Source organism: Antechinus flavipes, chromosome 5, assembly GCF_016432865.1.
Source record: "Antechinus flavipes isolate AdamAnt ecotype Samford, QLD, Australia chromosome 5, AdamAnt_v2, whole genome shotgun sequence".
Taxonomy (NCBI): domain Eukaryota; kingdom Metazoa; phylum Chordata; class Mammalia; order Dasyuromorphia; family Dasyuridae; genus Antechinus; species Antechinus flavipes.
The window spans coordinates 187,364,302-187,378,022 of NC_067402.1; the positions used below are offsets into that span (position 1 = coordinate 187,364,302).

Genomic DNA, 13,721 nt, shown 5'->3' on the forward strand with positions numbered 1-13,721 from the left:
AGCTTTAATGGTATAATTGAGTTTAATTATTAACTGTATACATGTACCCAGAGATAGAGAGATATGCTAAGCTAGATACCATTAGAAAACAGCTGCAGTGTTAGAAGAAAATCAATAGAGACGACAAGGAGTGATAAAGAGTAAACATGGCTTTATCAGGAACAGCTCAGGCCAACCTAAGTTTCTTTTTTTTTTTTTTAGACAGGATTATTAGATTAATAGATCAAATGAATTCTACACATAGAGATACCTAGATTTTAGCAAGACATTTATCAGTGTCTCCTGCCATTCTTGTAGACAAGGTGGAGAAAGGTGGGCTAGAAAATAGTACAGTTTGAATATAAATGGTTGCATAGTCAGACCTAAAGAGTAATATTAGAGGTTCAGTGTCACTTTGGAAGGAGGAGTACCCCAGAAATCTGTGTTTGCTTTTATACCATTTAACGTATTTATGAATGACCTGGATAAAAGAATTTATTATTGCTAATATATTAGATGAAAAACTAAGGGTCAAAAAAGAATCTTAACAGACTAGGATTTGGGGGATAAAATAAATGAGATAAAATTCAATAGTAGTAAATATAAAGTTTCTACTTGGATTCAAAAAAATCTATTTCATATGTCAGTTAGTACCTACTATGTGCCATGCAATGTGCTAAATTCTGGGGATACAAAAAGAAGCAAAAAAAAAAAAAAAGTTACTTTCAAGGAGCTCACAGTCTAGTGATATGTTAGTGATATGATTTGTCTGGAGGGAAATCTTAAGATTTTGGTGGCCTACAAGTTCAGTTTGCGTCAGTATTGCTTCATTATCAGAAAAGCTAATGAAATTTTAGCCTATATCTGGGACTAAGGGAAATAGTAACCCTGCACTCTGCCCTGTTCAGATGAAATGGGGAGTTCCGTATCCAGTTCTGAGTTACACATTTAGGAAATACTTAGATGAATTGGGCAATGTTCAAAGTATAATGAAACTCTTTTAAATTCATGCCATCTGATGATATTTTAAAAGTAATGAATCTTATACCTCTCCTCAATACTTATCATAATGTCTTATAAGAAGCAAGCACTTAGTATTTGTTCAGTTATGACTGGAAAAAGGAAAAAAACATTTAAATCCTTAGCAAACAACTTTATTCACAATATGATCACTTGAGATCCTCAACCTTAGAGATGAAAGGAAATTCTGTGACCATCCATCTCATCTCTATGTCAGAGTCCTTGTAATTTATAGCAGTTCTGTAATTTTCTAGTTTTATCCAAAGAAGGGCATGAAAAGAAATGGAAATATTAACTTGGTGTGTTTGGTTTTATGAAAAAAAAAATTGACTTCTTTAAAAAATAAAGTAAGTAACAAGCCTTAACTTGGGGTCCATGGAGAGATTTCAAGGAGAGAACAAAAAAGGCAAAGAATAAAATACATCCCTGTTCTCAAGAAACTTGCATTTTCCTGGGGAGACACAACATGTTCCCAGAGAAGTAAAGATTAGAATTTATTTTTTGACTCGAATCATGCCTCTGATTTCAGTAAGGAAAACTTCCTTCACCAACACAGATTGACACCTGTTTTGAAACATACAGTGTCAGAGAGTTGTCTGGAACACTTAAGATTAAATGACTTGCTAAATTGACTTGCAGTATATATTAGAGAAGGTTCTTGAGCCTAGATCTTCCTGCCTCTGAGGTCAGTTTTCCACAAATAAGAAGTATACCAAAAAAAGTACAAAATAATTTCAGAAAGGACACTAACAACTTGGAAAATCAGGAAAAAGTCCTTGAAAAAGTCACTCAAGTTTTGAAAGTAGCTAAGGATTCCAAGAGTCAGAGGTAAGAAGGGAAAATACTTTAGGTATTATACAAAAGCCCCTTTATATAAAGGTATTTAGGCAGAGAATAAAATATACGCAGGAAATATTAAGTAGGCTAATTTGACTAGAATGTGACATGTCTGAGGAGAGGTAGCATATAATCTGCCAGGAAAGATAGACTGAAACCAGACTGTAAAGGACTGAAAATTTTGTTTTAGAAGCAATAGGGAACTCTTGAAGTTTAATAAATAGGAGAATGACACTGTCAGACCAGTGCTTTAGAAAAGGCGACTTAGCTAGCTGGATTGAAGAACACAGAAAGCAGGTGTAAAGAAAACAATTGAGAAGAGATTGTGAACCCAAGGAAAAAGTAAAGAAAACCTAGAGTAGCTCAGATGTCAGTGAGAAGAAATGGATGGACACAAGAGGATATCATGGATGTAGAAGCCACAGAATTTGTTAACTGATCAAATATCAGGCAGAGAAGGAAATGTAGAGTCCAAGTTGACACTTGGGTTTCAAACCCAGGTGCCTGGGAGAATATTAGTATCTTTGAAAGAAAAAGGGAAAAAATAAAAAGAAATTTTAAAAAAGAAAAAAGGAAGGTAGGAGAAAGGAAGAGTTTAGGGGAATGGTAACAAATTCTGGTTGGAACCTGCTGATGCCTTCTGGGACATCCTAGTGGAGATGTCCAACAAGTGATGGGAGTTAGGGGACTGGAATTTCTGAACAGAACCCTCTCTACTATTTTTATTTGTAAATAACCATTCCTTAGCCTGCTCTGTTTTCAATACAATTTTCAGTCACTCCACACCCATTCTTCATCTTTCACAAGCCATTACAATGTCTTTACTCTTCCGCCTTCAAAATTTTGATTTTATAGTTAATCACATCAATTTTTCACTGTCTTTGACTTCAAATCCCTTTATCCTTTAGTCCTGTCAGATTGGAGGTCTAGGAGAACAGGATATATGGATTTGGGCGTAACTTCAGAAAGATAAGATCTTAGAAAGGAGATTGAGAAGGATCCATCAATACAATGTTTTGAATCTCAGGGAGGAGAAATTATTCAAAAGGAGGTGGTCAGTACTTCAAACACTACAAAGAAGTCAAAAAGGGGAGAGCTTAGTAAAGGTTAGTGGATTTGGCAACCAAGAGTCACTAGTGACTTTCAAGAAAGTAGTTCCAGTTAAATTGTAGGGATTTAAGCCCTATCATAGGGAGTTGAGAAACTGGAAGCATTCATTGTAGATATCTTTTCCTTGAAATCTGCATATAAAACAAGAAACAAAAAGTATTGGATGATAGCTTGATAGGATGGTTAGATCAAGTGAAGGTCTTTAAAGAATAAGAGAGATAAAGCCATGAGATCTACACAGAATAGATACAGCAACAGATAAGGAGGAGTTAAAAATTAAACCAAAAGGGATGATTGAAGAGCAAAGTTCTTAGAGGCAAGAGGAAGGTTTGGGATCAAGGGCATGAGGAAAGGGATTGATGTTATCAAAAAGAGCCACCTGTTCCTATGAACTTGAAGGAAAAGGAGGGGGAAAAAATGAAGGGAGGTGGTGACATGACTTGAAATGTAGTATTTATTAGAAGAGAGAATTGTTAATGAATGGCTTTTAAATTTCCCAGGCAGATATGAATTAAGGGAATACCATTGATTGGGAGAAGAATAAAAAGAGATAAGATAACAAAGTTGTTGTAGATATAACATAATTGTGTGATTTATCTTATGTAAGAACTAAGAAGGCAGAAAATGGGAGTCTAGAATGCATGATGCTAGGACAATAAATGCTTTTTGATTGACAGGACTAAAGGATAAAGGGATTTGAGGTCAGAGACAGTGAAAAATTGATGTGATTAACTATAAAGTCAAAATTTTGAAGGCAGAAGAGTAAAGACATTGTAATGACTTGTGAAAGATGAAGAATGGGTGTGGAGTGACTGAAAATGAGCAGGCTGAGGAATGGTCATTTACAAATAAAAATAGTAGAGAGGGTTCTGTTCAGGAATTCCAGATTTATGAAGTATGGAAATAGAACCTATATGAATAATGGGATCAAGGGTATGACCATCACTTTGTGTAGCCAAGGTGGACCACAGATGAATGCAGACAAGGTGGATGCCCATCATGGGTGTTAAGATTAAACTAGGAAGAAACAGATTTTGTGGAATTAACTTGTATATTAAAGTCCCCAGGCAAAAGATGGCTTCTCTGGGCCCTAGGTTCCTCATTCCTCAACTTAAATAACTTCTTTCTAGCTCTAAATCTTTGGTCCTATGACTGGAGTTCAGGTATTGAACTTCTTGAGAAAAGATGGGAAAATGACCTTCTCTGATAGGACAATGTCTGGATGGAGCTAACCTAGAGAAGGTCTGAAAAGAAAGACCATAAGAGGGTCACAATAGCGATGTCCAAAGATATGAAGGACTTTTCCATGAAAGAAAGGTTAGACGTGTGTCTGCTTGGTTCCAGGGAAGAAAATTAGAACCAATGGGTGAAACAGCAAAATGAAAAATTTTGTAAATTAGGAGTTTTGTATAATACAAAGGTTTTCCTATAGATTCAAGTTGACAATGAGATCCTTGGTATTTATAGGTTTTATGATTCTGCTCTTAAACAGAGCTAAGATGGTGTATTTATGTTATATTCTGATTTAGAAAAACAAATTAAGGACTTTTCTGTAAAAGAAAAGTTAGACATGTGTCTGCTTGGTCCCAGAGGAGAGAATTAGGACCAATGGATAATTTCATAACAATTTTGTAAATTAGGAATTTTGTATAATACAAAAGGGCTTCCTGTAGATTCAAGTTGACAATGAGGTCCTTGGTATTTATAGGTTTTATGATTCTGCTCTTGAGCAGAGCTAGGATGATGTATTTATGTTATTCTGATTCAGAAAAACAAATTAATCACATAAACAGGCTTTTAGATAGATTCCCTCTTCGATTTGACTCATCATTCTAGCCTGTTGAGGACTTCACTCTCTAGAACCCGTGGGACTTGATTTATGTTACGCAAAACACATTCCAGCGTGCCGTAGAGAGCAGACTAGAATAGCATCAGAGTGTGTGCATTTTCATAAAAGTGTGACTCTGATGTCTCCCTAAATAGCTCCCTTCATTGCCATACCACTTGTGCTCTTGAGATGATTAGAAGGAGATGGAATGAGAACGATGGTTGCAAAGGGTTGGGTTTTGTTTGAAGATGTAAGGCCCCTGAGTGTGTTTGGAGGCAGAAGGGAGCCAGTAAAGAGAAGATTAAGGATGGAGAGAAGGGAAAATGTGAACTCCTGCAGAGAAGAGGAAAGATACATGATGGCTCACCTCACATGGACTCTGTTTTCTCCAAAAATAAGAAATGAACTCATCTTCTAAAAGAGGGAAGGGAGGAGGAGTATTTAAATAGAAACAGTTTTCAATAATTGCTACCAAGAATGAGTAAAAGAATTTGTAGAATAAGAGACATTTTTTTCCTTGTATCCATCCACCTATAGGTGATTAAAGAAATCCAGGAATTTTATAAGGAAACATACAACAAGTTGAAGGCCAAAGACACCCCCCCATACAGGGACACCCTCAAAGCCATCCACCATGCGGTAAGTTTTCCTTTTACGCTTAGTTACTCTGACTTTGTCAGAAGGGTAGGGATGTGAGTGCATGTGCTGGTCTATGTTGTGCTAACTTAGCTAATAATTGAACCAAACTTTTCTGCCCTTTTTTTTAATGTGCTCTGCACTTATTCCATTACAGCTAAATTGTTGCGGTATGACTGGAGTTCTTGATCAGTTTATCACAGACACCTGCCCCCACCCAGACTTGGCCACAACCATAACTATTAAGGTAAAACCAATAATTTCTTCTCTCCTCACCACCCCATCCCACCCCAGCTATAGTCTCCAAATATCTTCTAAAAAAAATCCCTTCTCCCCTCTGAGGTAGCAGGTAACTTTGTCTTCCCTGTGTTTTTCTGTTTGATATCCTTCTACCTCATAGCAAAGCAAATAGAGACACTCAGGAGAGAACCCAGATGTTCCTGGCAATCACTGTAATGCCTAAGTATCTTTTTTGGAAAAATTAAAGCTTTTTATTTTCAAAATATATACATGGATAATTTCTGATATTCACCCTTACAAAACACTGTTTTTTTTCTCTCCTTTCTCTCCACCTCCTCCCCAATCAGCAAGTGATCTAATATGTTAAGCATGTGCAATTCCTCTATACATATTTCCATAATTATGATGAAACACAAGAAAAATCAGATCAAAAAGGGAAAAAAATGAGAAAGAAAACAAAATGCAAACAAACAACAGAAAAAGTGAAAATGCTAGGTTTTGGTCCACATTCAGTTCCCACTATCCCCTGTGAGATATGCCTAAAGTGTCTCATAGAGGTGGTATAAATAAACATATGTGTATAGTTATATCTATCTCTCTATATAAATATATGTAATATATATATAAAGATAGACATAGATATTGATGTATCTCTATATATAGATATGTATCTATATAGATAGAGAGAGAGAGATATATATACAGAGAGAGAAACTTAGAGCTCCCTTCTCTGATTCACCACATAAATGTTTTTAACATGGTGTAGTTAAAAGAAGACTGAGTGAACCCGGGTTCAATTCCTTGATCTGATACTTAATCTGTATATTATTGAACAAATAATTTTGACATCTCTGAGCCTCTGTTTTTTTTCTTCTGGAAAACAAAGATAATATATTACTAACTTTCCAGGCTTGTCATGAATCTCAGATGATGGTGAAGTGTAAAATGTTTTGTAAATATGCTGCATTCATGCAATTTTGGTTCAGAGGAAAGTACCTAACCTGAGACCAGATCCAAACCCTGAGACAAAAGCTTAAAATTTTACTTTTCCCTATATCTCTCAACCAGTTTTTAGTAAACCCTTTTCCACATTTTTCCAGGTTTTCCCTACCAGGATTTCTTCTCTTAATTTCTCCTGTTCTCTGCCTTTTCCTCATTTTTATCCCAGAACATGCTGTTTGTAAGATGAGTAATACCTAATAGGTAAAGCCTGGCCACAGCATGGGTTGTGATACATCTGCTTCTATTCTCTCCCTAGTCTTGCCCAACAGCCATTGAGGAAGTCTTCAACAATAAATTCCACATCATTGGAGCCGTCGGCATAGGGATTGCTGTTGTTATGGTGAGAAGGGGCGGGGAGGAAGGCCTTGGTTGCTCACGGTGTAATGGTAGGCTGTTAAAAAGGAAGTTATGTAAATCAGCCCTCAGTTACCTGAGAAGTTTGCACTCCTGGATGGGCACTGGTATTTACAAAGATATGCACCTGAATAGGACCATTAAACCAGGGTTTGAATGAACAGTGTGGGGTTTGTTAAGTGGTAGGTACCATTTAGGGAAAGGTGATGGGGGAGGAACAGTTGAAATAGGGCAGGGGGGATCCCATAGTATTGTGCATTCTGTGTGTGTCACACTACCAATTATGTTGACAATGATTCTCCACACCACCCCCCTCTCAACTTCACAAATATGGACCACTCAGTTTTCCAAGGGCTGATATCAGATTATATATAATTATTCAGGCCCTTATTTATACACAATCCTAAGACTGCCTTTTGCCCTTATTGTAAACTCTTACCTTGCCAGCTTTTTAAAAAACCAGTGCTGATCATTGTGAGCTCATTTATTTTTACCTCTTTTAATTCCTTGCTCCAAAACCAGCATGAGAGAGCTTCTGGAATGAAACTTTAAAAAAAAAAATCCTAAACTAGCTAATAATTCACTTTATGGCTTATCAACACAGCTTACAATTTATTCTGAAGTCTCTAAGCAGTAGCTAAGAACAGTTGCCCTACCTAATATAAGTAAGCTATCTAGGAACTTAAACATTCTTTAATCTGTGATGAAATTAGGCATAATTTAACAGGATACCCACCCTAAAAACTGATAAAGTGGGAAAAGAGCTTGCCCCTTCTTAAGCAGAAGTTTCCCTCTAATCTAGACAAAGAACTCTTAGACAGATCTCCCACTTGAATTCAAAAACAAAGACCTCTGATGAAGAAGTCCTTGTTATCCCCCCAAGCTGGTCCTCATACTGTTGAGGGATGAGGATACCCTAACAGCAATGGGGATCCCTACAATGGGTTTATTTCACTGAGAAACTCTCTCTTAATGGGCTGCTTCCTGATTAGGAAGATAGCAAAGTTTGGGGGTACCAAGTCTTATTTTTTATTTAGCTTTCTGTGGTTTGAGGCTAGGAAGTAATTAGGGGCTAATTTCCAAATCAATAAGGATGGTGATTGTTTCCCAGATCAGTTGGAGGTGAAAGTTTCCCGTGGGAACCAGGTAAGTTTTCCCAGAGCCAGATTCAGGTGGGTGGGGAATCATTTTTAGGAATTTCCCCAGGCCAGTTGGTCCACCCTCCACAAAGATCAGGGGACAGAGTCCTATTACATCAGTACTACAGAGGAAATAATCATGCATTCATCTAAAGATCTGGATTCTGGTCCTACTTCTGCCATTTTTTTCCTTCTTTGACTTTAAGACAAGTCTTTTTACCTCTGGGCTTGTTAGTTTAGAATTTGAAGATCCAGAGCCCAAGGGAATCATCTAGTCCAAACTCCTGATTTTAATAGACAGAGAAATTGGGGCCCAAAAAAGTGCTTATATTATTAATATTAATTAGGTATTAAGTAGGAATCAGAACAAGTCCCCTGACGCCTAATCTAGTGTTCTGTCTCTATTATATTTTATGCTGCTCTCTTCTATGATATTTTGTTTTGTCTGCCACTAACTTTAGTATTCATTCTGCATTTTTAAAATGGACAAAATTGTTCCATATCTGTTATCTTTTTAATGCCTTATTTGAGACCAATGTTTATAGCTGAGGGGTTTTTTTGTGTTTTTTTTTGTTTGTTTGTTTGTTTGTTTTTGGTTTTTGCTTTAACTCTGGCTGTAATTTTTTTATACTAAAGATCTCTGGGGAAAGAAAGTTCTCTATTTTTCAGAGCAAATTTTAGATTCCTGAAAATTTTAGCAGAAAATTCTCTGATACCTAACTTAAGTAATAGCTTCCTGTAGACAACATTCTGCTTGTAATTTGCCCTATCTTGGAGATGATAATTACATTGCCTTCCTTTCAGCATGCTTCATTTTTCCTTTTTTAAATATTTTATTGATACTTTTGATTTTGGGAGGGAAAAAAAACCATCCTTTACCTATGACTCCTTATGAACTCTCAAATAAAACTTTCCCTTAGAATAAGTATGTAGAGTGAAACAGCACAAATACTTCATTAACCATGTTTGAAAATATCTGTCTTATTCTCTACAATCCTTGTGTATCTTTGCCAAGCAGGACAGGCTGCTCTCCTTCCAGTAGAACCATCTGATGTCTGACTTCTTCTCTTTCCAGATCTTTGGCATGATTTTCAGTATGATTCTGTGCTGTGCTATCCGGAGGAACCGAGAAATGGTCTAGAGTCTTTGCTTTCAACCCCTGAGCAGGAAAATCTGCCCTCTAGAATTGTTCTGTTTGTGTCTTTTGTTTTATTTTGTTTTGTTTGCCACTAACTTTAGTATTCATTCTGCATTTTTAAACGGACAAAGTTGTTCTATATTTGTTATCTTTTTAATGCCTTATTTGATACCGATGTTTATAGTTGAGGGTTTTTTGGTTTTTGCTTTTACGGTCAAAGAAATCCTGCAATGAAAGGTACTATATTTGCTAGACTCTAGTTAAAAATATTGTACAGAATAGAATAAAGGACCATGTTGGCCTTTAAATAGATTAAAAAAAAAAAAGTCTTATCTCAGATTTAATCAGGATGTAACTTATGTTGAAGACAATTTCATACATAATAAAGATTATGACAATAAGTTTGACTGGTTTTTCTAAATGGCCTCCTCTCCCTTGACCATTATTATCATTCAATAATTAAATTAAATCCACTTTTTTTTAAATGCTTTATTGATGCTCTTTGTGGAGCATTCATACCTTGTGTATCTTCTCTTTCCCTCCCCCAACTCATTCAAAAATGGAATTCTGCTTATGTAAACAATCAAAAAGTCTTCTACCTATGTGGTTAGTAGACTGAAACAAGTTATAAAACACTTACAAATGCTCAAGTCTTCCCAGAATTCTTCAAATACATGTCATCACAACTCTCCCAGATGCTGGTCCTTCTTGTGGAGATACTTGGGACATTTGCTAATCCCCATCAAATAAGAATAGAGGAAGAAACAAGTAGGTAAGGAGAGATACAGAACTCAAGTGGGAAAGATAGTGGAAGCAATATTCTAAATAAAGTGTGAACAAATGTTCAGGCTCAAAATAGAAACACATCTCCTGACTTCATGTTGACTTAGAAAATCACAAATTAACATTATGTAATATTTTCATTTATTTTGTTAAACATTTTCCAATTATGTTTTAGTCTAGTTTTGGCAGCACATCTCAAATATAAAAGAAATGGCCTTGGGAAGGAGAAAACCACCTCTTCAGAAATAGAAGAGATCAAGAAAAGATAATTAAGCAATTCATGATAAGGAGGAGGATAAGAAAAAGATTTCTCAAGTGAACAGCTTCAATTTTTTCAACAAGGTATGAGGCAACATCCTCAGAGGATAGAAGGGAGGGGATTTTGTAAGAAGTATAAGTAGAGATAAATGATATGAAATAGCCTCTGAAGCTAGTAAATCCTTAAGTGCAGTCCAGTGAATACTAGATAATTTTATAATCCTTCATTTTCAAAGACAACCAGTGATGACCAATACCTTGACTCATGCACTTGAAAAAAAAGATATGAGAAGAGATTTCCAATCCACTTCTTTGTAGATCTGAGAGCACATTGTACATATTTTTCAGACTTTTTTTCAATATAGTGGTTAGTTATGCTAGGTTTTTTTTTTCTTTTTTGTTTTGAAAAACACCATTTTTATATAGGATAGCTCTCCATGAGATGAGAGATACTAAGGAAAACTAGTGACATTTAAAAAGTAAACATCAATATTATTTTTTAAAATGTAAAAAGTTTTGGATGCCAAAATAATGAACTTGAATTTTATTTATTTAGTCAGAAACCTTTTGTGTGTACTATGAGAATAAATCTGGCAAGGATGAGAAGGATGTATAGTGACAGAGTAAAGGCAGAAGAGCCTGCTTTTGAGAGTGGAAGTAATTGCAATAGTCCAGACTAATAGGACTAAGGGCTTCTATTAGCATGGCAGCAATGAAATTAAAGAAGGGAGGAAATGTAAGTGATACTGTGCAAATAAATTCCATTGTGATGAATTGGCTGTGACAAGCAAAACTAGAGATGAGTCAAAGAGAGTATTCAGATTTTGAACATGGGATCCCATGTAAATAGTATTACCACTGAGAGCAAAGTCAGAAAGAGGAATCAGTTTAGAGCAAAAGAGAATTCCTATCTGAAACATCTGACTTGAGGCATCAACGGGACATTCAAGTAGAATTTTTTTTTGAGTGGTTTGAACATGAAATACAAAATAATCTCTCATGAAGAATCAACCTTTCCCCCCCAACATACACACACACACACACACACACATATCTCTTTGAATAACTTTCCCATAGAATGGATTGCTACTTGAGCTAAAATTAAACCTACAAGTTTGAGAACTTGTTCTAAAAGAAAGAAAACTGGTTAAAAAAAAATCAGCAAATGATCTATGAGGTAAACTACTTTCACAAATGACTTCACCCCAAGATAGTTGTAATTATAGGTGCATACTGGAGCCTGAATGCTTACCTCCCCCACAGTGCTGCTTTTTGGAGGGAAGCTAAGAAAATATTTTCTGGAATAACTGTAGTCTTGTGGCTGCTGTTATCCATCAGAATCTCATAGGTCCCTCTATCTAAGTAGGGAAAATTGGGCAGGAATTATTCTCATTGGGCTTTAATTAAGATATAAGAGATCACGAGATGTTTAACTATATTGGATTGCTTGCTGTCTAGAGTAGGAGGAAAGTGGAGAGAAAAATTTGGGACACAAGGTTTTGCAAGGATGAATGTTGAAAACTATCTTTGCGTGTATTTTGAAAGATAAAAAAAGATCATAAATTTTAAAAATAAATAAACAAATCAGGGGGTGTGTTGGGAGACATGTGAGATGCTAAAGGCCTTCTGGGAATCACTAGCAAAGTACCTCCCTTGGAAAGCTTCAGCATTCTGTTCACTTCTCTCTCTTCTCCACTCCTAAGATGATAAAACACAGACAGAATGTGTTTCAAAGATCCCTTCAACTCCTAACCTTTATTGCTGTTATTGGTAGAGTTCCGAGCACCAACATAATTGCCATCACTGAAGCAATAGCAGACCCCAGAGCAGCTAACGCAATTCCTTTCCTTTTAAATTGGATTTCCATGAACCAGCTGCATGCATTGTGGAAATGTCAACAGACTATATCTCAACTGGTCAAAAGTTCTCATTAGGCATCTGTGAGGAAGTCCTTTGCAGAGAGCCGCAGCTCTCAGGCTCTGGAGCCAAGTTGTAGGTAACAAGCATCCCAAGTACAACAGAATCAACAAGTGACCCAAAAAGCCCTCCAGAACCACCATCTAAGAGGTAGAGTGAATTTCACTTCTGGTATTATAAATTCAGTGAAATTATAATTTATTTTGTTTACATAATTCAGTGAATTTATAATTTATTTTATTTATTTATAATTCAGTGAATTTATAAGAACAGAAGATAGGAGAAGAAAAATCCCAAATTGCTACAAATATTCTCTTTAGTTGATACTCAGATCCCAAGTCACATTGTCACATATCAGAGATGAAAAAACACAAAATGTCAGAGCTAGAAGGGATTGTAGCAATCATAAAGCCCATTGTCCTTTTTTTGCAGATGAAGAGACAGTCTGAATAAGTAATTTGCCCAAAGTCCTATTTCTGTACTTTGGCCCAGGAGTTCATAAAAAAGCCTTACATTAAGAGGCATCTAGATCCATAGGAAGATATGAGTTCAAAACCTCCTTCAGACCTTTTTGGGCAAGTCATTTAAACTCAAATTCCCTCAGATTCCCAATTGTATAAAGGGGATGATAATAATAGCACCTGCCTACAAAGGTGATTGACAATAAAATAATATTTGTATGGAGATTATTAATTAATATTTATAAAGCAACACAATATGTTTATTTCCTATCTTTTTTGTTGTTGATCAAACTACAGGGTTATTGTCAGTATACAAACCAACCTGGTAGACATAAGATATTGAAGAAAAATAAGTGTCTTGACTCCCTCACAACCACCCAGGTTTCATTCAGTGTTGGTTTTTGGCTCTGAAAGATTAATCAGGGTAATCAATCCTATTCAGACAGATTGTGGATGGCCCAGGGCAGTTAAAATCCAAAGGATGTTCTACAGAGGTGCATCAAGACAGCTAGAACCATTTATAAATGCATTAAACATGATAAAGACCAGGGAAGTTATTATAGTTTCTTTGGGTCAGGGCCAAGAGTTGTACTTAATGGATTCATCAGTCATTGAAGCATCTTCTGTACTTCTTCCCTCTAACTCAGTGGTTCTTAACCTGGGATCCAAGTTTAGATTTCATGGAGTCCAAAAACTTGAATGGGAAAAAAAATCTTCATCTTTATTTTCTAAATGAAATTTGACATTGGTAAGGGGGGGAACCAAGATGGCAGAGTAGTAGGAAGAAATAAAACCAAGCTCCTCAACAAAACTCCTTTTCAAGAAATCTTTTTAAAAAATCACAATGAATGGTATTTCTAAGTTAGGTCAAATTAGGAAGACAGAGAGGTCAGTGGATACTCCAGTTTCCTCTTCTATATATTTTAAGTCCCAATTAGTATAAATAATAAATTCCCTGAAGTAGTCATATTATTCAAATTCATATGACATATTTCCAGTGGGCTGGAACCAATGGCCAA

At 35.9% G+C, this 13,721-nt stretch overlaps 1 protein-coding gene across 1 annotated transcript in view; it reads left to right on the forward strand.

The window, feature by feature from the left end:
* CD9 (CD9 molecule) overlaps nucleotides 1-9,684 on the forward strand; it is a 57,610-nt gene extending 47,926 nt beyond the window's left edge. The window contains exons 5-8 of the mRNA XM_051963483.1: nucleotides 5,312-5,413; nucleotides 5,568-5,657; nucleotides 6,909-6,992; nucleotides 9,221-9,684. Of these exons, the coding sequence (XP_051819443.1) occupies nucleotides 5,312-5,413; nucleotides 5,568-5,657; nucleotides 6,909-6,992; nucleotides 9,221-9,286 (342 nt within the window). The 3' untranslated portion in view covers nucleotides 9,287-9,684. The remainder of the gene's footprint in view (nucleotides 1-5,311; nucleotides 5,414-5,567; nucleotides 5,658-6,908; nucleotides 6,993-9,220) is intronic.
* The last annotated feature ends 4,037 nt before the right edge of the window (nucleotides 9,685-13,721 follow it).